Source organism: Canis lupus, chromosome 2 (assembly GCF_003254725.2).
Source record: "Canis lupus dingo isolate Sandy chromosome 2, ASM325472v2, whole genome shotgun sequence".
In the NCBI taxonomy this organism is placed as follows: Eukaryota; Metazoa; Chordata; class Mammalia; order Carnivora; family Canidae; genus Canis; species Canis lupus.
The window spans coordinates 44,857,436-44,885,424 of NC_064244.1; the positions used below are offsets into that span (position 1 = coordinate 44,857,436).

General features: G+C 36.5%; 1 protein-coding gene and 1 long non-coding RNA gene across 40 annotated transcripts in view; one reads left to right on the forward strand and one right to left on the reverse strand.

Moving 5' to 3' along the window:
• Positions 1-27,989, reverse strand: part of PDE4D (phosphodiesterase 4D) — a 1,438,885-nt gene that overhangs the window by 392,988 nt on the left and 1,017,908 nt on the right. Inside the window, exon 1 of one of the 39 annotated variants that reach the window (XM_025448319.3) lies at positions 18,534-18,949. The exons of the other annotated variants lie outside the window; for them this stretch is intronic. Within the exon in view, the coding sequence (XP_025304104.1) occupies positions 18,534-18,658 (125 nt within the window). The 5' untranslated portion in view covers positions 18,659-18,949. Of the gene's footprint in view, positions 1-18,533; positions 18,950-27,989 lie in introns of those variants that run through there. 39 annotated transcript variants of the gene reach the window in all.
• On the forward strand, positions 7,046-12,718 carry LOC112660650 (uncharacterized). Its single transcript, XR_003137122.3, has 3 exons — positions 7,046-7,144; positions 8,522-8,694; positions 12,604-12,718. It is a non-coding gene; the product is annotated as an uncharacterized LOC112660650 (long non-coding RNA).

A 27,989-nucleotide genomic window follows, 5' to 3' on the forward strand; every position in this document is an offset into this window, starting at 1 on the left:
GAAGAGCATGGCTGCATCTTTTGCTTCTAAGGGGTATTGATCCACAGAAAAATATTAATGATTAACCTAAACTTAAGCAATGGGAGGTTGTTACTTTGTACCGGTAATTTTTGCCTTGACCATCCATATAAATTGCCTGTAGAATTAGTATAAAGCAATAAGTAAACGATCTCTTTTTATGGTAAGCTATTCTAGTCCTTTACCAAAATATGAGGACAAACTTTGGTCTAACCTGAGACTCCCTAATGAGAAGTCCTAACTGCTCCCCCTGGAATGTTCAGTACATGTATAACTCAGTCCCTCCTTGGCTATAGGAGATTTTCTGTGTGTAAATTTTAGCTTAAAAACAATAATTTACCCAAGGGTTTCTTTACTCTGTGCCCCTCACTGGCAATTTTCTATATTTTGGCATGGCTGTTGCTATATTATGATCCAAACATGAAATTCATCATCCTTAAACACTACTGATACTATATTTGGAAAAAAATAATCTAAATTTTAGGATTTTCCAATACAAAGACTATTCTCTGCAGCAAAGACTTTTTACATATTATGTTTAAGTATTAATTGTATTTATCAATAGTCTGTTCTTACTCTTTTTCAGGAAAAATAAATTCAAGTATTATCTGTCATTCCCAATAGCAATGCTGAGCACTGAGGATTTGTACTCTATTATTCCATTACCATCATTTTAGGAGAGGATTTTCAAAGGTAGCAATTTAAAAAGGTTGTATGTGGGGATGTGGGAAAAAACAGAATTGAACAGATTTGGACAAAAATATGTAAATGCTGTTTGAATTTTCCTGCCTCTGTCACTTTAAGATCTGCATTGATTTGGGAGGGACTCAAATTCTACGGGTCTCAGTTCTCCATGGGTAAAACAGGAACATTATCAACCTCTACATAGAATGGTGCTTTTTTGTGGGGATTAAATGAGTCAATACACATGAAAGCGCCTCTCTCTCTTTTGATATCTGTAAGTAACCACATAGGTACCTGATTGTGTAAGTGTGCCCAGCATTCAACTAGGTGCTAGTTGTAGCCCAGAAATTTGTAGTCTAGTTTGGAATAAAGCATATTTTGTAGAATGATCCAAATGACAGTGGAATCTTATACTAAAAGATATCCTAAAAGCTACATGATTAGCTAAAAGATATCTTAAAAGCCCTATGATCATACTGAAAATAACAGAACTCACATACTTTCTCTGAACCCTCACTGAATGCCAATATATACATTATCCTTAATATTCAAGATAACATTAAAACTTAGGTTTTGTTACTCTAATAGAGTAAGAAGGTGAACCTCAGAAAGGGTGGGCAACTTGGTCAGCAAAACAGATCCATTTGGACCCCAAGTCTGGCCTCCTTCCATTAGGCTATGCCATCCTTACTCCAAAGCACAGTGCAGAATATGATGCTCTACTGGGTGTTATTCTGTATGTTGGCAAATTGAACACCAATAAAAAATAAATTTATTATTATTAAAAAAAAGAATATGATGCTCTGTGGATGACACCATGGCAGAAAGATGAACTAGACCTTGAAAAGAGGGTAGAATTTGGTCAGGTCAAGAGGAGAGCAGAGACATTTCAGGAGAGGGGATAGTGAGCCAAGGCATAGAGAGGGAAACAGAGAAAGCCTATCTGAGACAGCTATAGGCTAGTTTGACTAGAGATAAACTAGTCAGGTTTGAATGAGGATGAGAAGCAGAGGTAGGACCAGGAAAATAGATTAGGGCTAAATATAAGGCCTTAAATGATAAAGTGTCATTAGCTAGCTCATACAAAAAAAAAAATGAGAATTTACAAAGGAACTACTCTGCTGCATTATAGAGAGATCAAGACATAAAAGAAAGAAGCAAACAAAAATCCACAAAGCAAAACCAGCAACAAAACAGCCTCTGTCTTTGTGGGGCTAAGGGTTCACAGTTACCCCATTATTTGGAATAAAGCTCTCGGGCTGTGGTAGACATCTGAGTGGCGGATGCAGTGGCACATGCAAGGGGGTTATCACTTGGACCCCTTATCGTGTGCATAGAATTTGTCAAGAAAGGCTTTATAGAGGAGATGGATTTATTCCAGAAGTCATGAGCAGTGAAGAAAGGATTTAAACAGTGGAATTATATGATAAAAAATACCATTTTCAGAAGATTAATTCAATAGCAACATATGATAGGCACATTGCAATGGTTAGAGACTGGAAGCTGAAGCTCAGTAACTAGGGGACCACTGCAGGTGTCCAAGCAAGAGGAGGGGGTGGTGGCAGTGGATATGAAAAGGCAGGAAAGCATGGGGTTCTATGCTGAACCTCTGGAAGTACCAGACGATTGCTCACAAGAGCGAGGAGAGAGGAGGATTCCGTGATGACTCTAAGTTCCTGGGGTTAGATAAATGGAAAAATAGCACTGTCCCAGAAAGATATATGTGAGTTCTACTTAGAAGAGCTGATGTAAGCAGAAAGGGGAACTGAGGTTAGCCAGTCTGACACTCTGACAGCAAGATATCTAGGCAGTTGGAGATAGGGATCTGGAGCAGGAGAGGCTTACACTTCTTCATGTGGTCCAGCATCTGCCTGCTTCACAAACCCAAAGAGGTGAGAACTTGACTTCTACCAAAGACTCAAAGTTGATAATGTGAAATTATCAAAGCAAATACATGACCACAACACAAACAATAATAATAATAAAAGCTAATATTTTTTCAGGTCTTGTTATGTATCAGGTACTGTGTTAAGTAATTCACATATATGTATATTATTGATATTATTTCACTTAATTCTGACAATAGCCTTCTAATGTAGATGCTATTATTATCTCCATTTTACAGATGAGGAAACTAAGCCAACAAAAAAGAGAAACCAACACCCCCAAGATAATGCAGTCAATGAGTGGCAGAGTCTGAGGTCAAAGCCAGACAGTCAACCAATATGGCAGCCCCTGGCCATCCAAGGCTATGAAGATTGGAAAAGGGGCTAGTGTGACTGATGAACTAAATTTTTAGTCTTATTTAATTTTTACTAATTCATACCTAAATGTTAAAACATTAACATTAATGTTAAATCATTAATCAATTCAGTTGTTGGAGAACTTTTAAGTATATTTGGAACACGTTGAGTAATTTACATTTTTGACTATAAATTATATGAAATCTAAATACAGTTCAAGTACAATTAATGAAAAGTTAGTATACTCTAAATTGATTCATATATAAAACATACACAGGATTTCAAGACTTTATGACGGGGAAAGGATTTTATTTTTTTAAACATGATTTCTTTCTTTTTAAAAAAAAAAAAAAAGATTGTATTTATTAGAGAGGAAGAGAGAGCACAAATAGGAGGAGTAGCAGGCAGAGGGAAAAGGAGAAGCAGGTTCCCCGCTGAGCAAGAAGCCCGATACAGGGCTCGATCTCAGAGCCCTGAGAAGGCAGATGTTTAACAGACTGAGCCACTCAGGTACCCTGGGAAAGAATTTTAAATATCTAAATCATAGTTTTACATATTGACTGCAAATTGAAATGGTAATATTTTTGTATAGTGGGTCAAATAAAATACAGAGTTGTAATTAGTCTTGCTTGTTTCTTTTTACTTTTTAAATGTGGTACTAGAAAATTTAAAGTTACAGTTGTGGCTCACCTAATATTTCTATTGGCCAGCCCAGGCCTAACTACTGAGAAATAAATAAATAAGAGGCTGACCGTATGACAAGACAACTGACATAGTTAATGGGACACAGGTTATTCCTTTTCCTGTTCTGAGTTCCTATTTTTTTTTGGGGGGGGGGGTTCCTATTTTTTGAGGATGTTTGTCAAGAATACAGAAATTGTCTTAGTTCAGTGGGACAGGGAGCCCTGAATCTGATTGCATTACTGATCTCATCACTCTTTTGTCTGAGTCAACTCCTCTACAGTTTGCATGGAAAACAATGATAACTACCTTCTCTTATATGTGTGTCTTATTTTTGTTTACCTCACAAAGGTGAATAATTTTGCTCACAGCTGTTTTCTATCTTCCAACCACAAGCTCAATCTTCATGTCAGTCTCAATCTAGAACTGATTTACCAGAGTACCCCGGAAGACAGCCCAACTAGAGCCTCTTGGAGCTGTTCTGAGACAGTAACTAGAAAATAGGAGTTATTCAGTATCAATGTACAGCCTTCCACAGTGGATTTTTTTTTTGGAGGGGGGATTATAGTCTGATAGTGTGTACACACATAAATGGTGTGTTTGAGAACTGTTGATAATAATTCAGATGTTTGCTCTTCTCAGAGTTACATGTGTGATAGATAAAAGGTAGAAGATTTTAACTAAATGGGAAAAAAGAAAGGATGATAGCTAAGCACTTGTGAATCTTTGGGTATTGCAAAAATTAAGGCAGCATCATTTATCAAGAAAAGAAATCTAAAATTCTACCAATTTACAGGCATTCAGTGTATATAAAGCAATATGTCCCCAAAGTTAGAATCATCCAGATGTTTTAAATTGGTCAGAGTAAACATTTGATTCATCACAGATTCACCACAGTCAGAAGTAGAAAATTCACATCTTCTTGCAAGCTAAGGGGAGTAGCACTCTTTGCGTTCTCTGTGCCAGCTGCCTGACATACTTAGCATCTACTCAGAGTAATTCAGGTCAGTGGATTTAGAGCCAAATGCCATTATAAGAAACTCTGAGAAAACTGTATTTCCATATTTATATGAAACATGCATGGAATATTTCATCCTCCATGAGATCTTCCAATTTTTGAAAATATGGTATATTAAGTCTCAGTGAGACTTCACTCCTTACCAATCAATTTCTAGTTTGTGACAATTCTCTATACAAAAGATTTAAGCATAAACTCTTTATGGATTTTAGTTATACATTATATATAATATACATATCATATTATAGGTATGTATGTAATGCCAAAATGCCATAATCTATGAGTTATAGCAGTGAGGTTCTCACATTCTAAGGCAAATGAAAGTTAACTTCCCTGGGCAAGGGAAAAAGAGAGCTTCAGGAAAAAGATAAACAAATCCATTAGAGAGGGCATTAAATGCATTTGAAATGGCCTCAATAAAATAGGTAAGCTCCTGGGAAAATAATGTATCTAACTATTGCTAAAACTGCTTTCTGACGTACTAAACAGGAATAACACACATACCCTCATCTAGCCTATTTAATTTCCAGGAAGAAATGTTTGGTTAAAAAGAAAAAGCTGTGGGGTTTTTTTTGTCGTTTTGTTGTTGTTGTTGGTGGTGGTGGTGGTGGTGTGTGTGTGTGTGTGTGTGTGTGTGTGTGTTTAAACAAGCAGCACAATAGAAATATAGAACACAACCTCATAGCTAATTCTCACTGTGTGACTAAGACTTCTCTCTGGTGACTTTGGAATGGCACACTACTTTTTGATGGTGCCTTCTTTGTTCTAAATCAGGTAGTTCAATCTATAATCAACAAATCCCTAACAATCCAATTCTGGTTGATATCTGGAAATTGTGCCACTTAAACAAATTTTCACTTAACATTAATTGCTGAGAATGTAGTAATAGTATTGGGTTGGTTGTGTCTCACTAGTATTTACTTTTTGTAAGGATCTGTTGGTTCCAAAAGTTTCAGGATTCAATAGGACAATTTGATTTGAAATTAACGGCTGGGATCCCTGGGTGGCGCAGCGGTTTGGCGCCTGCCTTTGGCCTAGGGCGCAATCCTGGAGACCCAGGATCGAATCCCACATCGGGCTCCCAGTGCATGGAGCCTGCTTCTCCCTCTGCCTGTGTCTCTGCCTCTCTCTCTCTCTCTGTGACTATCATAAAATAAATAAAATTAAAAAAAAAAAAGAAATTAACGGTCAATTTAAAAATTAATGCCATTTCACAAAGCACTCACAACTTATGTATTTTACAATTTAGCCAACATCTGAGAGATCTCAGCAATAAAATACTTAAGAACAAAGTCTGATTTATTTTGGATGCTCCCGTAAATTATTTATCTTCTATTCAAATTGCATTTAGAGGTCTGCATGATATATTACAGCGTGAAATTATGGCTCTGAATTGCAAATGAATAAACAAAAAAAAATTGATTGTGACTTTGAAAAAACTAAGCCTTGTTAACTTAAGTCTAACTTCCAAATGTAGATATTCCCAAAGGATCTTTCCTTGACCTTCTTCAGTTTTCATCTCTAGTCCTGACTTCTCCTTACTTTTGGTTTGATAACTGCTGGGTCATCTTCATCAATTTGTCCTGGCAAATTCTCAAGATCAATTTATACACCAATAAATCATTATCTTTCCTCTCAAACCTGCTCCGCCTCTTCCTAATCCCATTTCTGTTCACTGTCCAACTCTTCTGCCAGAAATCCAGGATTCATCGTGATGTCCAGGTATCATCACAGAAACCACATCCTCTTTTCTTTTCTTGCACAAGTTTTCAAGTCTTGCCAATCCTTCCTCTGTATGTCTCAATTCTATCCATTTTATTACAACATGCATCACTCTGTTTTAGGCCCCAGATATCTGGTCTCTTTTAAAAAATTACTTTCCTCATAAATTTTTATATAGTCACTGTAGAAAATATAGAAGATACAGAGAGAATAATGAAAACTAATACTGTGATCCATCATCTGGTGTTAACTGGCACCCTCTGAAGTATATTACTCTTCTAACTCCTCTACTAGTTTCTTTAGTCTTCCACTGCTCCAAGTTATGCCTTCACTAATGTCATTTTATTCATTCTCCAGCAAAACTAAGACTGCAGGACTCCCCTGTTCAAAAATCCTCAATAGCTCACCTTGGTCTAGAAAATATTTCTTAGTTTGATTTTCATGATCATAAAATGCAATCTCAGTGTCTCTTTCCAATTTCATTTCCCATGATTGCTTCTCGGTTTTATTAAATTCTGGCCACACTCACTTATTTTTTCCTAGAAATGTTCCCTTATTTTCCTGTGTCCATATCTTTGCCAGATTCTCAATTCCACATAACCAAACACAAACTGCAACACCCAATGCCATTTTGCCCATAAAGCACTCTATGACATCACCAGTTAGAAGTAAACTCTCCCTTTTCAGAGCTGTCATAGCATTTTACTTCTGTTTTCCCTGTGGTGCTTAATAGAACCCAGAGTACATATGACTCGGGCTGGGGTACTGATTGTAGCATGTAAGTAACTCTATGGCCATGACCAAAACTCTTAAGCCTTATTAGGTTCTCAGTTTTCTCATCAGTTGATATGATTTCAAAGGAGATGATATATGCAAATCTCCTTTCTAAACTATGGAGTGCTATATAATATGAGTTCTTTCTCTGCTGAGTGTACCCTTTCAAGTACTGCCTTTCAGGAGAATGCTTCATCCTTTTTCAGCACCTCATTTATAAGGTCTTCCCTGAACAGCCCAGCTGGTGGTGGTGTTTGGCCCTGTGTGCTCCCAGAGGACTATTAAAGTCCAAATGTGGTATAATTTAATTTTTCCTTGAAGTTTTGCTTGAACAATTACACTGTGATCTCTTTGAAAGCTGAGAATCTGTCTTACCCAGTTTTGTAATCCTATCAGAGAGCTTTGAACTCAGTATCCATTCAGCAAGTATTTTTTGAATGAATATGTTAATGGGTGACATATCAATTGCATAGATCATTTATTTATATTTAGTATTCGTCATCTCTCTTTAGAGTCTAAGCTCCATGAGGGTAGGCTCTTTGTGTGATCCATCTTTGTAACTCTACAGTTCCATGTACATGATATGAAATGAATATTTACTGAAAGTTGAATAGAAAAATGTAGCTAAGCTAGATCATCAACTGGGATGCTCATGCATATAAGGCTTTCCTATATGACAGGGTTTTTTTTTTTTTTCCCCTGGTATGCATGTAATCTTAATATCATTTTATGTCTGCAAAAGAAGCCAATTACACTTAACATAAACATCAGAATTCCTTCTTAAATTCAATATAAGGATGTTTATAAACATAGATATATCTTTTGATGGCATAGTGATACAAACTTCAGGGGGGTCATATCTTACTTAGCTTAACTTCCAACATCAATGTTTGTGGCAAAAATCTAGTATCGTTAATATTACCTTGGATAATCCCTTAAATAACCCAAATGTAAGGCAAGATGCTCACATTGGCAGGCCTATGATAACTGTGATGGGGAAAGAACATATCCTACTTCAGTCTAGTAGACAGAGATCCATCCAATGTAGTGGGACATGAAGAAAGTGGAGTGGTCCTATTTACATGGTTATTTCTCTCATCTATTTCTTCCATTCTGCTTAGCATGTATATTTGAATTTGCATTAAGTGCTCAGACAGTGCAACTCTATTGAATTGTTCTTTTAGAGCACAGCCTTAGTCACAACAGCCTGGAAAGATAAGAGGGTCTGTAGAAATAGTCCTTGAGTAAGTTAACCCCAATCACCACTATACTGCCAGATGTGACATGGAGAGTATAGCAGGGCATAGTCAAAATAGCCATTTAGCATTAAACACTGCCAGTAATGTGAAGGTTAAATTTCATTTTCTTATTCTGTTTTTAGGTGATTTTGAAGGTATCCTGGAGTCAGGTACAATGGTAACCCCAGGGCTAGAATGTCCTGCTTCCACAGGGCTCATCATACTAAATTTCTGACTTCTATCAGCCTTAGGATTCAAATTATTTTTCCTCCAGAGAAGAAAATTTTACTAACAACAAGAACAACAATACATATATGTATGTGTGTATATATGTACATGATATATATGTATATATTAGAAGCAAAATCTCTCAAGTTGAAATGACTGAGTACTCCTTGGTATCAGAGTATGGCTCTACAAGCAGGTTTCTCCTGGAAAACAGGATGGTGTTACTCTTAATGTCATAGCATCTGGATTCCTAAAAGAGAGAGAGAGAGAGAAGGGGGTGAAAGAAAAAGAGAGAAAAGGAGAGAGAGGAAAGGGAAGAGACGGAGAGCTCAAAGAGAATGGAAAACTGCTGGTATTCTTGACTTTCTTGTTGTATACAAGAGGAGTTACCATGGTAATAGCAGTATTACCTAACTCATCTTACATCGGGTAGCATTATGTATTGTTCAGAAATAACAGTATAGGGGCGCCTGGGTGGCTCAGCTGGTTAAGAGTCCGACTCTTGGTTTCGACTCAGGTCATAATCTCAGGGTTGTGAGATCAATCCTCTTGTTGGCTCTGTGCTCAACATGAGGTCTGCTTGAGATTATCTCCCTTTCCCCCTCCCTCCTCTTCTGCCCCTCTTCCCACTGGTAGGTACATCTGCTCCCTCTCTAAGATGGATAAGATAGGTAAGTAGGTAGGAAGGAAGGAAGGAAGGAAGGAAGGAAGGAAGGAAGGAAGGAAGGAAGGAAGGAAGGAGATCTTTTTTTAAAAAATAAAAGTACAAACAAATGTATATATTTTGAATCAAAGTGTCAGGGGCTAGAAGGAAATTACACATTTAGGGAAATTGTATGCCCATCATAAGAGCAACCTGAATAATTCCTGACTGTCCAACAGAGTTTGAGCCTTCTGTAGTTATACTTACATATATATTTTTTTCTGACTTATGCTTGGATTAAAAATCAATGACTAAATACTATACACTTACATTAATCTCTAATGTATTATGATAAATCGAAGGCTACATGTTGTGACATGGTTTACTGTGAATTCTCATATAATCATAAGCTCAGATTCCAAGAAATCTTAGGGGAATTTTAAATGTTCTCCTCATGCATATTAGGCATATTCATTGTTATCTGACTCAGCCATTGCTCAGAAAGAAACATCACAAAGATGGAATTTGTTTTTTTATACTTGGGGTCAATTATAAAACTTTGGAACTGAGTATCTACCACCCAAAGGGTTTATTGGTATTGGAGAGAAGTGGATCCCACCATAGTAATGAAAAGAAACCAACAAACATACATATAGTCCTTCTGGGTAGAGTCTCTGGAACCAGTGATGTAAAGATCACTTAAGAAGCTCTGATAGTAGATCACATGCATAAGCAGTATTAGTTAAGACAGAGTGGAAATGACTGACAGAGGGATTTAGTGGCAGATAAAGGGAAATCAGTGATGATGGAGGGAGTTGAGATAAGGGCAGGCAAGTAAGGTGACTCCTGTGTTTCTGACTTGGATACGTGGGTAGTAATCAATTAAGTTTTCCAACCAAGGAACAGAAAAAAAAAAAAAAGATTTGTAAAAAGTATTAATTTATTTGAGAGAGAGAGAGAGAGAGAGAGAGAGAGAGAAACTCAAGCACTCCACATAGAGCATGGGCCTGATATGGGGCTCAACCTCACAACCCTGAGATCTCTACATGAACCAAAATCAAGAATCAGATGCTCAACTGACTGAGACACCCAAGTGCCACAGAAAATGAATGCATTTTAAGGGTGAGACAATAAGTTCAATTTTGGCCATGAAAACATCCTGGTTTTAGGCTGTGAGTATCACACAAGCTTAAATGGGATGAATGGTCAGGGCTTGAGATGCAGGCTTAGAAGCTGCTGAAATGAATTTAATATGTTTTTCCAAAAGGTACACATTTATTTGTCTCTGATTACTTTCTTATTCCTAGCTAGAAAAAAGAATTTCACGAGAATTACTTGAATGCCTATTATATGTCAGGCTCTGTACAAAACACTTGACAAACTGTGATTTAAAACAAAGGCTCAGACCCTGTTCCCATGGTCCCATAACTGAATGTGGAAAGATGCTGTTAAGCCAACAAAATACACAAATATGTGATTACAATTGTGAGAACAGCTAGAAAGAAGATAATGGTGCAATAAGAGTATATAAATAGATGCCAAACAGAGTCTGGGCATTTAGGGAATATTTCTCTGGGGATGTTAAGCTCTGAAGAGAGTAACATCATGTGCCACCAAGAACCACATGAAGGGAGCCCTGACCATCTTTAAAATTCAGAGCACATTCCACTTTGTCTGGGAAATGGATTACCCTTCCCTTGGACATCTGCAAGTCCCTTCTCATCAAACTTCTCTCCAAACCTCTCTTTATCCCAAGGGGCAGAACCGTCTTCTTTGCTGGAGTAGCGTCCCTCTTAGGACCGTAGAAAACACAGCATTATGGATCCAGTCCATGGCCATCACTCTTGTTTCAAAGGCTTTCGGTAGATCGACAAACCACCACTCTTTTTTGCTTTTGCATCCTTCAGATATTCTATACTAATATATAAACTGTTTGACAACAAGGTGCTAGCCCAAGCCTGGAACGTCTTGTTAGAATTCACAACTTCATTTATCACAGTTTCCAAAGTAAAATTAAAAGTAATAATAGAAGCTTTCCTTTTTCTGCACCTGTTCACCTATGTAAATGATTTTGATCAGTGCAAGAGCTATGGAAGGCTAAAAAGTAACAGCAACAAAACAACAACAATGAAAAAAATTCAAAGTGTTGAGTAATTTAACATCTCTAATTGGATGTATAAATGTGACTAACACATGGATGGGATTGTGATTACACAGAGTCTCCTGCACTCACTGGGAGTAAACATTCTAAGTTTTCTAAATGGTCCCATTCTACTCCTTTTGGCACAGCTATAGTTAGGTGATGGGTGAGTGCAGATGGACAAAGGCTAATATTTATGATTGTATTTATCCCTTATAGTTGGCAATGGATCGGACAATGGACTTTTTTTTTAAACTTTGGTTGGAAGATATTATCTACTATTTATTTTAATGTTTTAAAATCCTAAATTATAAATAAGACACCAATATTATATTCTTAAATTGCATCTCCAGTGAATAAATTAAATTATTTAATGTTTCTCTCCAAAATGAAATTAAGAATTATTTAGTAGATTCGCTTTTTTAAAAAGAGCCATCTTCTTCCTTACCTTCTGCACTTTATTTCTGCCACTCTCCTCCTCCCTGTCTCATTATATTTCAGACACCTTGCCTTTTTAGTTTCTTTAGTGCTCACATTAGGGCTTGATTCACAGTTCTCCACAGAACATGTTGCTCATCTTCAATCCTCATCATCCCCAGGGGAACATCTTCCAAATGTGCAGATTATATTCGGTACCTATTCATATACTCTTATGGGGCCCTTGCCTCCTTTTGAGCAGTTCTCACAATTGTAATCACATATTTATGTATTTTGTAATTGTAATGAAACTGCCCCTGTGAAGATTTTATACCACTTGCTTCTACTAGGCTAGGGCTTAAGTCTTTTCCATTTGGATTTATGTTGCATGCCAGAACCACACTATTGTCCCTAAAACAGCTTTTTCCCTCATGCCACTCTTAAGGAGCAGGAAAGGTAGGAAATATACAAATGATCAAATGATTAAGATTCATTAGGAGAATGCTGTGATAGACATGCAAGTAAAGGAAGCACTGCTAGCTGAAGGAGAAGTTCCCATTTGGGAATTAGAAAAGGCTTAGTGAAAAAGATCTCAGGATCAATTGGGGTTAACAAAATAAAGGGAGAGGGGAATTATAGGCAAAATCGTAGGTATGGTCAGTACTTCTTTATATCCAAAATATGGAGTATAGTGGGTGAGGATTAAAATTTACAAGGCCAGAGAGATCAGAAGGGAGTAGATCATCATCATTTGGAATTTTAACTTTTTTTTTTTTTTTTTTTTTTTTTTTTTGTAGGCAATGAAAAGCTACTCCTATAGGCATGGAAGTATCATGAGGAAATCTGAGAAAATTTGCCTGTGGATGACAAGTCAGAACAGGGATGACAGTAGAATAAAGATGTCAATTATGAGGTTAGCAGTCTTTCAGGCAAAAGAGCAGTAGGGCTTGACTTAGGGTGGCATACTGGGGATGGCAACAGAGGGAAGGGGAAAGAATGCACCTAACACCAGCTAGTGATGGAGCAATTTAGGCCAAAGGGAAGAAGCATGGAGGAGGACTTCTTGGTCTCACCGTGGATTGAGGAGGAAATGGAAGACAATGAGGGTCCCTGGGTCATTTTAAGTTTCAAATATATTGAATTTAAGTTCTCTGGAGGATCTTTGGATAGATATTTGGATGTACTACTTGAATTGAGGAGTGAATGAGGAAGCTAGGCATGCATTCGCATATGAACTGTTACCACCAACAATTTTTACCTAGATGCAGGGAGGGTTAGAAAAATTTCTAAAGATAATTAGAAATATTATTTAGTGAAAAGAGGGGCCTTTCATCAAAGAAAGCACTCCCTTTCACTCAGAGTTTTCCCTTTATGAAATGTGCTCTTTGCTATTAGGATGAGCTGGTTATGAAGAAAACATACATGTGGCTCACACATTCACAGTCAATGAGCCCATGCTTGCAGGTGTGGGGCTGCGTGGCAAGGGTCCAGCAGAGATTCATTATACCAGGCCGATAGGGTGATCACTTAATATTTGTTATCTTCTGTGTAATTTCACTTACTATTTTTCACTTCACTTTGAAAAGCAGATCAATGTTTAGCACCTAGCCTGGAGCTATAAGAATGTATTAGATCATTTATTCTGCTTTCTGTAATGAAATCTTAGTAGTACCTCTACTGAGAGAATAATAGGCCCTGACAATGCAATAAAGCCACTAATTCAGACAAATCAGAAGATCGGACAGTTTGAATAACAGAATATTTTAGACATTTTATAAGTGTGGCAGGTGTCTTTTTTTTTAAATTTTTATTTATTTGTGATAGTCACACACACAGAGAGAGAGAGAGAGAGAGAGAGAGATAGGCAGAGACATAGGCAGAGGGAGAAGCAGGCTCCATGCACCGGGAGCCCAACATGAGATTCGATCCCAGATCTCCAGGATCACGCCCTGGGCCAAAGGCAGGCGCCAAACCGCTGCGCCACCCAAGGATCCCAGGTGTCTTTTTTTTTTAAACCAGGCTTAGAAAGTATTATCTATTGGTTGCTACGAGAAAGAGAATAGAAAGTGTTTTTATGAATACATAAAAAATATCAATAGTCTGGATATAAGTAAAGGCTTTCAAAGAGCTTCAAAGACTCCTCAATCCAATTTGTTTACATAAGGGTTTCTCAATCTCAGTACTATGGGATTTGGGGTCAAATCACTCTTTTTTTTTTTTTTTTTTTTTTTTGTAGAGGCGGTCCTATGTGTTGTATGGTATCTAACTACAACCCTGTCCCCTACCTATATTGATATCATCGGCCATCCCCCAACTTAAGAAAATAAAAAATGTCCCTACAACATTGCCAAATGTCCCTTGGAGTAACCTGCCCCCTCCCCTAAGTTGAGAACCACTGGTTACACTGATAAGTAATTTAATACCCATTTAAAATAAAAGACCATAGAAAAGCAAATGTTGGTCTAGGCAGTGTTTGAATGATTATACATTCCAAATTAAAGAGGTTATATTTGGTAAAGATTTGTTGTTCATAATGCAAAACTGGTTTTTTTGGTACAAAAAGCGGGAAGTATTTTTTTATACTCTGTAATGCCTCACTCTTGAGGTTCAGACTCAGTAATGAAATACATTTTTAAGGACATGAAGTCATTGATTACCTAGGAATCATAGTACAATTCCTATCTTCCTCTATACTCATTACTAGCAAATCATTTCTATGGATACAATTCGCTATGTGCTGAACTGGGTCTCCCCAAAATTCATATGTTGCATCCCTAATTCCCAGTACTTCAGAATGTGACTGTATCTGAGACAGAACCATTAAATAGGTAATCAGTGAGGCCATGAGGGTATGCTTTAATCTAGTCTGACTGGTGTTCTTATCGGAAGAGTACATTTGGACACACAGATACCGGGAACATGCACACAGAGAAATATTATGTGAGGGCACAGGGAGGAGGTGGAAGCCTGCAAGCCAAGGACAGTGGCCTCAGGAGAGACCAAACAGGTTGATACATTGATCTTGAACTGCCAGCTCTAGAGCTGTGAGAAAATAAATTTCTATTGCTTAAGCTACACAGCCAGTAGTGTTTTGTTATGGCAGTCCTAGCAAAATACTATACCGTTTGAGCCAACGGATAGCTTGATGACTGCTCCAACATGTAAGTCTGCAATTTTATAATTTTGCCCCAAAGATAAATGGGCTGATTAACATATCCTCAAACTCATTATTTTTATTCCTGTCTTTTGGCTTCTTGTATCCTGTTTTTTCCTAATCCCAGCAATAATAGATAGAACAAGCCTACCTACAGGATTTAGAGAAAGAGAGGCCAGAAAGTATATGAGAGGAGCAGATGGGAACAAGGAGGAGCCAGCAACAACTCTGGGTAGAGGCACTGAACGTCTGGGCAGAGGGCTGGTGGAGACCCAGTGTCACACTTGGCTGTGAAAGGCAGTGCACTAGAGCACAGTCACTTTCTACAACGTTGGGGTGCTAGCCACCCCTGTCTCATCTCTTCACTCCTCTTACTTTGTTTTCTAGTTTGATAAACATTTCTGTGAGTTTTACATTTTAGCAGAACGAACAGAACCAGGGCTTCTATTTCATAATTTTGGTAACTTATTTTATGCATTCATGTTGGTAATTGGTAATTGGTAACAACAAAAGCTGTGATCCCCAACCACTTAAGTCAGTTGTCTAAAGTCACTGCTGCATGTAGCTTCTATAGGTAAATAAGGACAGCACAACTGACTCTATATGGTGCCAAAGACTCTATATGGTGGCACCCAGGGAAGTGATACATCTACCTGTGCCAAGATGGGTAACATACACTTTCTCATCACTTATTTATTAAACATTTGTTGTCTGATCTGTGCTGGGCTCTTTGCTGGGCACTAAAGATATAACAATAAACAAGGCATGATCTATACACTTAAAAACTCTTCAGCCTAATTGGGTGAGAAGGGAGTGGATGAGCTAGGTTAAATCTGATCACTCAGTTTCTGTGTATTAAAATTAAGACATCCAAGTTTTATAAAATTAAAAGGAAATTATATTGGTTTCAGGAGTAAAAATAGAGTCTACAGTTTGTGGATGTACACACAATTAAAAAGAAAAAAATTTAAACTCAAGAATATGGAAAATCATTAGGATCACAGATGGTAGGACTGCCATTCTCTTCAACATTGAGCTTAATTAAGTTTTAGCGGTGTTAACTGCTTTGTTAATGTCTTCATTGATGCTTGAAATAAAAATTAAGAACTATTAAATGACCATGTGGTCACACTTCTAATACAGCTTATTTTTAATTTGGAAATTATTTCTCTGTGTTCCAAGAAAACATGCTGTTCTTTCCAAAAAGGAATTATAAATAAGGATAGATTTGTATTTAAATTGAGCTATATTTTGCATATATGATTAGATTTCCTTCTTTATTTTCCCAATTTAGTGAAAAGCCAATTTTTTTTATTACTTCAGTTTTATGCTTTATTGCATAGGTTACAACACCAACACATAGTCCCTCTTCTTTAGATTTTTCTTTTTATCCCCTTCCTCCCTTCTCCCTACTATCCCTGCCTCCCTCCTTCCTTCCTCCAATTAAGAAAGCAACCTCCTTTTGGTCAAAGAGCACAACTGTGACTACATGAAAATAAACCTAAACATGCTATTTTTGATAAGTATTGGATGCCTGCTAGCATGAATTCCTGAAAACTTTAATTTGGGATAGATTTTAGTGGTTCTAGGATGCTAACCTACCACCATTCCAGGTGTATTGTTTTCTTGGCAGACTAGAAAGAAGTTCAAATAAAGGTTTTAAAATGTACAACTTTAAAAAATGAATTACAGGGTAAAAATATATTCTCTATGATTTGGATCTTCATTCATTAATCTACCCCCTCCAACCTCTGTTTCCATTACATGTTTGTTGTCACACTCCCATGGGATAAAAGCTCTAAATATAATGATTTAATGATTACACATCTTTTCACAAAAGTCTTCTATTTGATTTACTCTCTCTATAAAAGCATTGTATTAAGCTAAAAGAAAAGTCAGACCTGACATTTTTACATTTCAAGGTCTATGCTACAGAAGGCTGGTTATTGCCAAATGCCTTGCAAGAGTGCCTGCTTGTAAAATACAATGTGATGCTCAATATAAAAACTAAATGGGGGTAAGTCTGAAATGAAATTGCCTGGTTATAATATAGTATGTGGAGAGTCTACATAATATGCACAAATACATCAGTTTACATAAACATATAACTCCTCTGACTTATATAGAAAGTTGATTACTTTTAAGCAGAAAAAGAATAAGGAAACATGAATAGGTACACAGCATCTACACGCAGACTTGGCCACTTAGAGGGTTTGTTGTATCACATCCCTAATTACAGAAGGGAGTGGGAAGACAGCAACTGAGACTTATCATGTGTCTCAGGACATGTTTTCCTGAAGTATCTTAAAATAGTTATTTTCTATTAGCCTGTTATAAATTCAGATGGTGCTAGACCTGGACAGAAAAACCTTGATACCCTGGGAAAAAGAATAAGATATTTTCCCACAAAAAACATTTAAAAAGTTCAGTCCCTTCAAATCATAACCTCTCACCCCCTCTTTTTTTTCTTCAGTTGAAAAACTAACCCCAAGGCATTTCTGAAGGCTTGAAAACTGTTTTTAAAAACATTTTTAAATCAATCAAATGTGTGAATGTTACTTGATGTTTATAAACAGGTCAAACCTGGCAAAATGTATGCTCCCTCTGTGGGTTTGTATGTGGGTTTGTTTCTACTAGAAAAAGAAAGTAGAAGAGTAAGATAATAATGATAATCTTCAACAAAATATGTTAGTTTTAGAATTTTAGATTTTTCTTCCAAGAATTCATCAACTGAGAGAGAGCTGGCATTTTCATAAACAGAATGGAACATCCTTATAAAATGCTTCTGATGTTCACTGTGAAATGCTGAAGTAAAATGACTTTGTTTAAAACCAAAACTGAGGGATGATTTCTGGACTCAGGAGTCAAACATATCATCCCTGTTCTGACACTGCATAAAAATGCTGGAAGACATAACAGGTTTACTTACTGCACATACTCTTTCCTTCTAATGAAAACACTGAGCTCACCTCTGAGATTCCTACTTACACAGCCTAAGCTTGACTGTGTAGTGTGTGTGTGTGTGTGTGTGCGCGCGCGCACACATGTGTGTGTGCATGTGCATGTGCGTGTGTGATGTGGGAAATGATATTTCCTTTAGAGGAAAAATGTCTATCCCTATTCTTGCCTCCATGGTGACCACATAAAAATTAATGATTTTAGTAGAATTTTAACATATTTATTGCACACTGGCTTTGAGGAATGTTATGGGCAGATCACAAGACACTGGGTATTTGGTAAAAAGAGCCATTAACAAATATATCCATTATTCGGCTAAGTCCTCTGTCAAATATTCATTATGGATGATTCTGAGGGTAGTACAAACACTAACAATGTCTCAAAACCTAAAAATCTACAGACCCTGAAACCAGATCAGCGTTTGCTGATCAGCTAAGAATATTTTCCAGCTTTTCCCTTGGTTAATTTTTTTTTCCCCACCAGTTCAGTATGCTGAATTTTAAAATTAATCTCTCACCGTGACCCTCCCACCTCACCGGACCTCCAAAGCAGCTACCAAAGGGTAACAAAACACAATTTCACTGACAAAAAGCTAGAAGAAAGGAAAGCAGTTACCGTCTCCTCTGTGGCTTAATATCAATTGGCTTGTTGATTGCATAAGGCGATCCATGAACATAAGGGCTTCGGAATCTAGCTACCTTCCCCAGCGTTAGGTACTCACAGCCCGTTGGCAAACTCATTTTATCCAAAAGACAGGAAGTAAAAACAAATCTTAGTAGTCAGACCAGCATTCCTGGGAACGCTGGAAAGAACATGTCACATAATGGATTTCTGACATATGCTGCTCACTGGTCGCTGGGTGCTGCCTTTCTTCAAAAGTAAACGCGTATTTCTCCCGGGCTACATGCGCTACCTTATTTTCTGTTCATGGACACAGGAAGCTAGTTGCTTATTTCTAACCAGAGTTGGGCTGTGACCAATTACTGGCTGAGCAGATGAAGTAGAAATTCTGTAGCTTCACAAAAACCCTCTTTCCACTCCAACCAAATCTCTGAGTAGGCAGCAAGGTTTAATCCATTTGTGTCTAATGTCTAAAAGAACATCAACCTAATGTAACAGGGGTTGGGAAATCAGTTATTTACCTACACACCAAGCATGCATCTGACAGGGAGGAAATAATCAATTATTTGGTATATTTTCACGAGGGGAAAATTGTTTGTTAAATTGATTATAGATATGTAGAAAATGAGACAGAAATGATTGCGGATGCCTTTCCAATTTTCTGGTCAAAAAAATTGTGGGTTCTTATTTATAAATTACTGTTCACAATACAACTGAACTCAGCCCCTCAAGAACAGAAAAATTGTGAGCCAAGGCCTTTATACACTAACACTTTGACTTTGATACTGATTTTTTTTTTTCCTTATTAGAAATATTTTGTAGGAAATCAACCACTATCTGGATCCCTGGATTAAGACCTATGGAAAAATTGATAGGATATTCTTTAACAACTGTTTGTAAGTCAGTTTTTCATAACAACGAGAGACAGATTGGCGAAATTGTAAATGATACTGAAGGCAGCAGAAGTCAGAGCAAAGTTCTAGCTTTAATTAGCCCACAGCTCCCACCAGTTCTTATCCCATTTCCTAACTTCTAGCAACAGAACCACTGAGGCTCTGGTGTGGAGCCTACAAATTGGAGGAGTTCAGAGTACCATGAAGGGTCATTTTTATATTTGAAAATGATTTCTTATCTAGGATTTAAATAAACACAACCTATTTATTTAAGAGTCCAGAACCTGAGCAAACACGAAGTTGCTGAGAGAAAGCTATATTCTTTTGTGTAGTGCCCAAATTCAGATACTGTTGGGGTTTAAATAACAGACATCATTTAAATTCAGAATTTTTTTAAGTTCAAAAGGGAAGATAGTTTTCTAGCTCACAATAAGCATTTCTAGCTAATGATTCTCTTTTTTATATATTTTTTATTGTGAAATGAAGCACACTCATTTTAACATCTCAAATGACAGAGGTGTACAAATAAAAATGCTCATCTTTTCCCTCCTATCAATCCTACCTTTTTAATGCTAATTATAGCAATAGATAGGTAGACCCATAATATATACACAGACACACACACTGACACATTTCTCCCTCCTTTTTGTGCAAACTAGGCTTATACTATATATAATACTCTCTAAATATTTTTGTACTTAAAAAAATCATGGATAATTTCTCAACAAACGCATAGAGTGTGTTCTTTTTAATAGTTACCTAAGATTCTATAGAATAGATGCACTATTTATTCACCTAATTCTTTACTGGGGAACACATAATTTTGAACTTCTACAAACGATAAACACATTTCTTAATATATTCTTACTGGTGGGCGCCTGGGTGGCTCAGTGGTTGTGTGACTGCCTTTGGCTCAAGTTGTGATCCCAGGGTCTTGGGATCGAGTCTCGCATCAGGCTCCCTGAAGGGAGACTGCTTCTTTCTCTGCCTATGTCTCTGCCTCTCTGTGTCTCACATGAATAAATAAATAAAATCTTTAAATACATATATCTATATCTATATCTATATATTTTCTTACTAGTCGGTGCTTTTATTTCTGGATACAGTTTTCTCTTTAACAGGCTACAGTAGTTCACACTCTCACAAGTCATGTAGAAAGATGTCCATTTCCCCACACTCTAACAACACTATCTGTTGATGTTCAAAGCCAGCTTTCCAAAATGCCCAGGGATTGCACATAGTTCCTGGCTAATACAAAACCGTCACCAAGGTGCCTGTAAAGGTATGAGCAGCCTATCTGAACTAAAATCTACCAGCCAGAAGTCTGGACTCTACATTAAAATTAAGAAAAGCCAAGCAAAACATAGTTAGCAAAAATTTGTTGTTTAATTTGGATAATTAAGGAAGATAAAATATCGGGGGAGACCCAGCTATGTTTCCACTCTTCAGTATATCTTTCTTAATCAGGATAACATTTCATAATTTTGGGCAAGTTACATAATCTTACAGTGTGGAGGTAGTGCTTAATGAGTACTACTTAATCGTGATGCACAACTATGTATAGTTTACAGGTTTTGAATTTAGGAGGCCTTTGTACCTACTGCCTCATCTTAGAGTCCTAAGAATAAATGGGCAGTACTTTTTATCTGCAAGCTGATTTAGGGGTCTTTGTCCAGTATTAGAGAATAAGAGCTGCTTCACGTAAGAATTTCCTAAAATGGATAAAAATTTAAAAAGTGAAACGTAAGAAAAGGATAAAAATAAAAAAGTGAAAGGTAGGACATAAACTTCTATGGGAGGGAAGTACATGTCCTGTGATGGGTAAAATTCCTTGGTTTTCTTAGCAGGAACATTTTTGCTTGTACCTGGTCAATGATTTACCATGAGCCTGGCAGGGTCTCATGGGCATTATTTGTACTTAAATTGGGATGAGAAGAGATTACTGCTAAAATCCACCCTTACAAGAATCTAGAATTTCTGAGAACACTGGCCAATTAGCAGAGAGTGACCTCTGAGGAAAATTCAAATCATCCTGTCTTCCACAATTCTCTCTCTCTGAGGCTGGCTGGAGGCACTTGGAGACTTTTCCTTTGGGAAAATAAAAACAACACTGGGGAACCTAAATTCATCTACAGATTAGAACCATGGTCTATTAACATGATTTACAGCAAAATAGGGCTCAAATCACACCAAGGAATGGCCAGGCCTACACACTGATGCTTTGTTTGCTTTTGCATACTGAGATTATGTGGTGGGATGGGTATAGCATCAAATCTCACTCATCACTCCCATGATTGTAAGCTCTTGAGAACATTCAAACAAGGGCGGGTATCACACTAGCCTATCTAGAACATTAGTATTTTTCAGTACACTAGAGGTTTGGGATGTTAGTAATCTCCTTAACAGTTATTGAAAGCAATTGCTAGCAAGGAACATTTTGAGACCACAGGACTTTTCTAATAATTCCAATATTTATTAAAGATGATTAGTTCAGCTATGAGCTCTAATTTGGCCTGAGTTTGGCAATCTGAAAAGCTGGAGGAATTCTTTCAGGACATGAGAATGTCATTTGTTCAGGACTGTGTCACAGAATAAGAATTAACTGGATCATTTCCCCTTGATTGTGGCTGGAAAGGACTTCTTTGCTTGCTGCACTCTGTATTCTCTGCCACACCCACACTGAAGAGTAATAATCCTGGGGTTGAAAACTTGCACATGTTTTTCCACAACCCATACCTTTCTGCTGTTATAATCAAATGTTCATGAGAAAATTCCATTTGGGAGTCCTACAGGTACCTCATTCCAGCATTTATAATGTAATTCACATCCATTCTCTTTCTCTACCCTCAAAATCCATTTCTTTCTCTGTTCTCTGATGCTATCCCCATTCAACCTACCATAAAACAATCACTTCTAATCAAACCACAAATCCTAAAGACATAAATGTTAGGTAATATATTAAGAATACTATATTGCAATATTATAAAAATTTAATAATGTTATAGTATTACAACAACATTACCTTAACAATAGAATTAATGGAATCAATAAATAATAGCTAACAAATCGATCAGGTTATTTTTATAGTGCCGGACATCGTTAATGGTAGTAATTCGCTCCTTTAATTTAATAAAATTCCATGAATAAACACCATTGCCATGCTCATTTTGTAGATGAGCAAAACAAGGCAAAGGAGGAATGAAACCCCTGCCCCAGGTCACCACAGCATGTTAATTGGTAGAGTCAGAGTTAGCAACCAGTTAATCTGGCTCCAAAAACCAGACTACGTAATCCTTCTCTACAGATCATAATTTCCTTACTATCTCTCTTATCTATCTCTTTTTTTCCCATAAATTGCTTAGAGTTAATACTTTCAGCCTTCTCCTCCTTAATTCTATCCTTCACTTGAATGCCATGTGGATCATTATAAAATGGAAATCTGAATATGTGATTCTTTTTGCTTGGAATCATTCAATGGCTTTCCATTTATTTAGTGATGAAGTTCAAAATTTAAGTTCCAAAAGTTTAGCATAGGGATTCCCTCCAGCCATGCTCCGACTTCCTCTCCTGTATCTGCCACAAGTAACCCTGGGAGTGTCCTGTGCACAGGCTGCTCTTTCACACCATGGACCCTTCAAAGAACATAAGCCCTCTTGAGCAGAACATTTTTGTCTCCCTTCTATGAGTGGCTGTTCCTAAGTGCCCTCTCTTCCCCCAAAACATTCTCCATTCCTTAGTTTCATTGAGATGTTTCTTGTCTATTTTCTCCATCTACATATGACCAGAGCACATAGTTTCATAGCTGTTCCTACACTTATGCACTCTTCACCAGGGAACTATAGTTTCTGGAGGGCAGGTATTCTGCTCTATTTGTACTGTGTGACCAAGAGCCCAGAACACCACTTATTTGTTAAATAAGGTAGCTGAAATTACAAGGTGCTGGACGTTCCAAAGACCTGCTTAACTCTCTCCTTAACTTCCTCACTTAGCTACTCCTCCATAATAATAATAAAAATATTTGCTACTGAAATACATTGGAAGCAGTGGTGCTATTCACTGTATGCTAGCAAACAGAAATATTTCACAAAGAGCTCCCACCATAATATGAGAGCAACATCTCTTCTCAGGGAGTGGTGGATATATACAGATTTTAGCTGGAGGTGATGGAGATGTGTCTATCTGGGTTGGCAGTTTGGGTTCAGTAAATAAAAATGATGAAAAGTAGTTATTTCAGTTCAGTTATTCAGCTTATTGAATAAACTTGCAATTGTGGCTCTATTTAATCATGTTCTATGCTTTGAGAATATAACAGGCAAATTCAAAATTAATTAATTAATCAATTTTGCCCTACTAAGGGTTAGCTACTTGTTTTAAAACATTTGACTTTTGGGATGCCTGGGTGGCTCAATGGTTGGGTGTCTGCCTTCTGCTCAGGGTATGATCCCAGGATCTCGGGATCGAGTCCCATATTGGGCTCCCTGCATTGAGCCTGCTTCTCTCCTCCCTCTGCTTATGTCTCTGCCTCTCTCTCTGCATCTCTCATGAATCAATAAAATCTTTAAAGAAACAAAAAACAAAAAAATTACTTTTCTGATAGCTCACTTCTTAAATATTACACATATTACATTTCACAAAGCTTGTAAAAAATGGCTTCATTCAAAAAGGAATTCCAGAAGTTCACAGTATTTTCCAAAATACTAAAACATCCTTAATGCCCAAATGCTTAAATAAAAATATGGAATATCTATTCAAAGTAAGTAAACCCATTAAAGTGTGCTGAAATACTTTTATAAGTCTATACTAAAATATTCTAATAAGTAACTTAAACACATAAGCACAGAGAAACACACACATGAATTCGAAAGTTACATACATTTGGGAAATTCTAGGTTAAACAAAGACAGATAGACTTATATAAGGAAGCAGGGATTATCAGAGTTTTTATTATACTAATATTTGCTCTGAATTGTCAGTGAAGTATGGATAAAGAACATGACACTCCATATGAACTTATGAATACAAAGCATTTCATGTGACAATGTGGGAATTATGTTTTCAAAATAATACTAAGGATATGGAGAAGTTTTCAAAAACATCAATTTAGTAAAAAGTTAAGTTATAAGATACTATAACAGAATGGAATGATTTTTAACCAAGGAAAAATATATTCATATATTGAAAAACAAAAGAATAAAAAGAATATTATACATAGAATAGAAAAAAAATATCTGGATAGGAAAAAATGCATGATTATAATTTTCTTCTCCCTATCTATGTTATCTAAATATTCTAGATGTCTTTTGTGTTACTATTTTAATAACAAAAATAGGATTGTCACTATAATTTCAAAATTTGGATTCTATCAACTAAAAATAAAAAATATTGATTGTGATCAATTAGCAAATTACATAGCAGAGAATAAAAATATTGATGACTTTTTCTTTGTGCTTGGTGTCTGTGGCATTTTTGCATGTCTTCATGTACAGCTATAGGAGTAGCCAAGAATTACTCCAATTTGATTAGTGAACTAAAAGAGAATATAGTTCTTATAAATAATGGAGGCCCTAAAATCTGTATATCCTTTGGGACTAAAGCTAATAATAAAGCACAGTATGGATGAGATTTATAGACCATAGAACTCTTTTCCAAAATTTATTCCATCAGTTGCTCCCTTATTAATTATTAGGAAATATATTTCAATGAAAACAAATCTGTAAATTTTGGCAATGGCAGTACTTTGAAAATGTACTAAAATAAGGGAGGACAATAGGATAATTGTAAATACAAATAAAGGAGATAGAGGTCTTACTGACATTGGAAAAAATAATTCATTTATAATAATAAGAATGTTGAGTATTCTAAATCCAGCTAATTGGATTTAGTTATTTACATGGATATTTTTAAAAAGATTTATTTATTTATTCATTCATTCATTCATTCATTCATTCATTTATAGATAGATAGATAGATAGATAGATAACATGTAAGTGGGGACAGGGTCAGAAAAAGAGAGAGAGAATTTCAAGCAGACTCCTTGTTGAGCTCAGAGTCTGATTCGGGGCTTGATCCCATGACCCTGAGATCATGACCTGAGCCAAAATCAAGAGTGGAGACTCAAACGCGTCACCCCGGCATCCCATGGAAACATTCTTAAAGAATAATTATAAACTGAAATACAGCAAAAACTAAAAAAGCTAAATACTTTCTTAAGGAGATACAACTTCCCCTGATCTGACTGACATTCACAAGCAACTTCCTGATCTATAATTTGGGTTCTTAAGTAGAGTTATATAGAAGATGGGAGTCATATAGAATTGGTGTTTTTCTTAGACCAGTTATATCGTCAGTTATAAATGATAGTGCTAACATTACAGTGTATAAATTATTATTCTCTCGGAAATTTTATTAGCATGACTCAGTTCCTCAGATGTGAAAACCAATGAGACACAATTGTATGCCTTTTAGAACTTAAAAAACATAAAGTACCATAAATCAAAAAGCCAGCAGGACCAACTCAACTTTAAAGTAAGGATAACTTTTATTTAAATCAATCAGCTGCTTCATTTCAAAAGGTGGCAATTTGAGGATGAATGAACCATAGGTTCTCAGCTTCTAAAAAAAAAAAAAATGTATTCATCTAGTAGCATCCCCATTAGGAGCAATTTCTCTCAAATTTTTATTTTATTTGTTAACTGCCAATTCTTCAAAAGCCCAGCAGAAACCATTGATCACATAAAGTTAAATTTATTAAACTGACTACAATAAAGGAGAAGAGTACTTGGACCCAGTATTAATAATACCTTAGAAGAAGTCAGGAATGAAAAAAAGCTAAATTATTTCTGCTTGTTCTCAGTTTTGTTTAATCCAAGGACAGGAAATTCTGTTGGTTTCAATTTCACTCCCAGTAACTGCCCATGACTGCTGATAGTCTTATCTTAACAAACCCATTAGATATCCAAAGTTTAGTTTGAGTTAAAAGTAGCAATAAAATCAACTGAATAAAATGATGCTCATTCATTGAAGTTTCAGGTGAGCCCACACAATTCGTATCTCCAAGTTTTTTAGTAAACTGTTTGAATGTTAAATGGAGTGACATTTTGTTTTAAAAGGTATAGAAATGGAAACAAATGAGTTTAATATACATAATGGGCTTTGACAACATGACTTCTTCAACAGATGTCCTATACTACTTCCCACACTTTCATCCTTAAAAAGCACATTCTACTTGCCAAGATATACACTGTTGCCAAAATTCAGCTGTGAAAGAATTTCCAACAGTAGGAACCAGTGGAAAGAATTAAAGCACTTGTGAGCTACCTTCCAAATAACCAAATGTCTTGTATCATTATAAAATCTAAAGATGAAAAATAATCATGCTGTAAGTTCTCCCTCTAGTTGGTCAAGCAGAGAGGAGTCTTTTGGCAAAGACTGTTCTATATCTGGTTGCTAGATGGTTTTTTAAAAAATACATCAATTCATTTCTCTACCTCAGTCAGTTGGCCAACCAGCCAGCATGAGCTGAACATCTACTCGGTATACACACAGAAGCAAATGGTCTCTCTCTCTCTCTCTCTCTCTCTTTTTGTGTGTGTGTGGTTTGACTCTTAACTAGATAAAGTCCTATAATGCATTCAATGCCCAACTCACGCATTATGACAGGATGCACTTCAAATGACCACCTATGAGACAGAGATGAAGAGTGGCTCAATGTCAGTGATCCTATTTGAAACCTTGTGTTTGGCTAATATCAAACTTACATTTAACCTATGCCATCATTTACTTCTTTATACTGTGTTGTTAATGTTCTCTCTCAAGTGGATTATAAACCACAAGATGGTCAGCTTCATGATTTTCTCATCTTTGAATTATCCACAGTATTGGTACATAAAGCTCTACATAAAGCTCTACATAAAATAGATGCTCAGTTAACTCTTTGTTACAAAAAAGAACTTGCACTCATGGTTTATAGGTAACTTTTTAAAACTAGCGGACCGTATTCTTCAGTTTGCCTAAAGAGTATAAGCTGTTGTCCCAGTTTGATTGTTAAATAGTGTGTCCTTTTATTCTCAAAAGTATCACTGTTTGGATTAAAAATTATCTGGTTATCATTAGGCACCGAGACTGCACATGTACAAGGCTGGCTGTCACTAGAGTGAAAAAAGCTCAAAAGCAAAGACTGAGTCTTATTCATTATTGCTTCTCTAACTCCATCACTGCTTATACTTTTTCTAGGATCTGCATTAATGATTCAAGAAACAATAACGGATAATAGGGAAAGTCATGATAAATTTAACCAGATTGAGTAAATCCAGAGAGAAAACAACATGTGAAAGAATAATCTACGCAGACATGGATTAGGTGGCCAAGCACCAATCTGGATATTCTTTTAAATTCAGATGATAACAAAACTTATCCCCTAGTATTCAAATCCATAGAGCAGGGAAATCCTGGAGTTACTTGTAATTAAGGGAGAGATCAAAAATGAGGATGCTGTTTTTTTAAGCCAAGTGACTTTGGTTCATAACCTTGCACTGACAAAAATGGGTTAGGTAACCCT